The 2,978-nt window shown below is 43.1% G+C and overlaps 1 protein-coding gene across 1 annotated transcript; it reads right to left on the reverse strand.

Moving 5' to 3' along the window:
- Window positions 1-1,541: 1,541 nt before the first annotated feature.
- On the reverse strand, window positions 1,542-2,434 carry LOC112504961. The gene is made up of 2 exons (XM_025108916.1): window positions 2,030-2,434; window positions 1,542-1,928 (listed from the first exon to the last, which is right to left on the reverse strand). Exons 1-2 carry the CDS (start codon window positions 2,432-2,434, stop codon window positions 1,542-1,544), a joined length of 792 nt encoding a protein of 263 aa, XP_024964684.1.
- Between the last annotated feature and the right edge of the window lie 544 nt (window positions 2,435-2,978).

Below are 2,978 nucleotides of genomic sequence, written 5' to 3' on the forward strand. Positions count from 1 at the left end.
TAAGAACCGGTAGTCATGGGAGGTGTTAGAGGTAGGAGTGGCAAATGGAAAGACGGTTTCGTCAAACGTGACACGACGTGATAGATGAATTTTGCCGGTTGTGGGATCAAGACAACGATAACCCCGATAGTTGGCGGGGTAGCCAAGAAAAACACAACGTATGGAACGAGGGCTAAGTTTATGATCACGAGTAGCTGAAAGTTTAGGGTAACAGGCACACCCAAACACACGAAGGTGATCATAAGACGGGTTGCGACAAAAGAGGATCGAGGTGGGGGTTTGGTAGTGAAGTAATTTTGTGGGGGTTATGTTATGATGGTAAGCAGCAGCATGTAGGGCATCAACCCAAAAAGCAGGAGGTAGAGATGCATGAGCAAGAAGAACAAGAATTATTTCATTGAGTCGGCGAATCATGCGTTCAGCCTTGCCATTTTGTGGGGAAGTTTGAGGGCACGAAAAACGAAATTGGAGGCCATGTGTGGAAGCAAAGTCTGTAAACTGTTTATTATCAAACTCACCACCCATGTCACATTGAAAACTTTTGATTTTAGTGTGAAATTGAGTTTGAATGAACGAATGAAATTGAGAAAAACGAGAGAAGGTTTTCGATTTTAGTTTTAATGGATATACCCATACATATTGTGTGAAGTTATCGATTAGAACCATATAATATTTATATCCATTTTTACTAAAAATCAGGGAAGTCCACAAGTCGCAATGTATAATGTCAAAGAGCAGCAATGTATTAGACATAGAATCATAAAATGGTAATCGCTTGTGTTTTGAGGTTTGACAAGAATGACAAAGAGAATGAGTATTACTAGAACTCTTATTACAAGAAATAAAAGACCTTGAACGCAAATGATCAATGATATTTCCGGCCGGATGTCCAAGTCGAAAATGCCATAAGTCGGAAGACGACACTGATAAAAGTGTAGGATGCGAGTGTGCCGGAGTGGTGAAGGGGTAAAGAGCGCCGGTACTATTATGTCTGGTAAGGATCTTCCCACTCTGAAGGTCCTTCACAGAAAAACCACGAGGATCAAATTCAACAGAAACAATGTTATCAATAGTGAATTGATGGACGGACACAAGGTTTTTGATAATTCCGGGTGTGTATAAAACATCATTAAGACGAAGAGGTTTCGGTTTGGTTAGAATGGTATTATTACCTGAACCTCTAACTGGAATATCATTACCATTACCGACAAATATAGATTTTATATGACTATGAGTAGAGAATTGATCGATAATACCTGAGTCACCCGTAAGGTGAGACGACGCACCGGTGTCCATGTACCATTGAGAATCATCAGGCCGTTTCATTGTCATAGTCTGAAAAGCAGTGCCAATGTCAGTGGGATCCAAAGCATTAAGAGATCCGGTAGCATGGGCTTGGGAAGCATCATTAGCTCGCTGAGTTGGTTCAAACGGCCGAGTAGAAGTGCGGTGGTGTGAAGGCTGTGGACGTGCTGAGGATACCACGGATAGGTCCATCCCTGTTGAGTAGGATACGGACACGGTGGTGGAATCATAGCCCACTACGGCGGTGCATTTTGAGATCCATAGGATGTGTCCGGCGAGCGGTTTGAATGCTGTCCATGAGAGCGATTTGAAGGTTGTCCATGAGAGTGATTTGAAGGCTGTCCATGCTGGTTGAACCGATTCGAGCCCCTCGGGTTTGATCTTCCTTGGTTCTGCCGAGAAGAAAGAGGGCGATAAAAGGGTGGTCCACGACCGGAACGATTGGGTTGGTGATGATCAGCAACAACGTTGGCTTCTCTAGCAGTGGATGAATTTGCTTTTTCCCGTGCAAGTTGTCGATTGTGTTCAAGCTGTAGCATGCTTCGGGCGGTGTCCCAATCAGGAAGGGTTTGGTTGATGTAGGCAGCGGCGGTGTCAAACTCTGGTGGGAGGCCACGTACCAACTGAAGGACCAAGCGTTGTTCATTAACCGGGTTGTTAACATCGTTCAATTGATCGGCCAAGTCTTTCAGTTTTTGGCAATAGTCATCAAGGAAGTCGAGGCTTGGAGGGTGAGGTTGGTGAATTCATGTTCTAGAGCAGCGGCTCGGGATCCTTTATTGCAGAGAAATATGTTCTTAATCTTCTCCCAGGCTTCAAAAGCAGTCGAGTCTGGTTCGAGAACTCGAATCAGCAGGTCGTCGGAAAGGGATCCATAGATCCATTGTAACACAATAGCATCGATTTCTGCCCATTGATTATAGGCATCATCGATATTAGCAGGTGGTCGAGTACCATCAATATGATCCAACACCTTGTATGCACGAGCATGAATGCGAAATAGCTTGACCCACGAAGAATACGTAACCTTGACACCATCCAAAACTCGAACTTTGTTCTGGATGTTCGTTACCGTGTAAGCCGGATGGAGAGATGCGGTCTTCTGAGGGATCAGATCTTCCTTCTCCATTGAGAAAAAGTGAAGACGGTGGCCGAAAAAATGATCAGAGAAGATGAATCAGCTGTGGCTGATGAGAGAGAGAGAGAGAGAGAGAGAGAGAGAGAGAATAGAGGGCTCTGATACCATAAAGATTGGCAAAAGAATCTCTGCTTCATTAGCAATCATCCATAGAACATATACAAGGGTAATAACCAACTATCCTAAAATACATGAGAGTAAATATGGAAGAAATATACAACCATAATAACAATATATACGGTCTAATAGGGAGATGATAGTTCGTATATTCAATATCGAAAGGAGAATACAATGAGTTCTTATCGATTACAAGCTTCAAATCGTAGCACTTAACAAAATGTAACCCTAAGAATTCAATCTCTCAAGTTCTCTGATGAAGAGTAAGTAAGGGGCCGTTTACCCAAATGCTTACCCGGTAAGCGCTTACCGGTAGGAGTCTACATTATAATCTATTTTACCAGGTAAGATTGTAGTATATTAAAACGGTATCGTATGCAACAATTTACCCCACAATTTACCCGGTAAACGCTTACCC

Source organism: Cynara cardunculus, unplaced genomic scaffold, assembly GCF_001531365.2.
Source record: "Cynara cardunculus var. scolymus isolate 2C unplaced genomic scaffold, CcrdV1 Un_Scaffold_7561, whole genome shotgun sequence".
NCBI lineage: Eukaryota > Viridiplantae > Streptophyta > Magnoliopsida > Asterales > Asteraceae > Cynara > Cynara cardunculus.

Coding starts and splice junctions, on each gene's coding strand:
- LOC112504961 (XM_025108916.1), bottom strand. CDS start 2,434: ATGGAGAAGGAAGATCTGATCCCTCAGAAGACCGCATCTCTCCATCCG. Junction 1,929..2,029: donor TCACCAACCTCACCCTCCAA/GCCTCGACTTCC, acceptor TTGGTCCTTCAG/TTGGTACGTGGCCTCCCACC.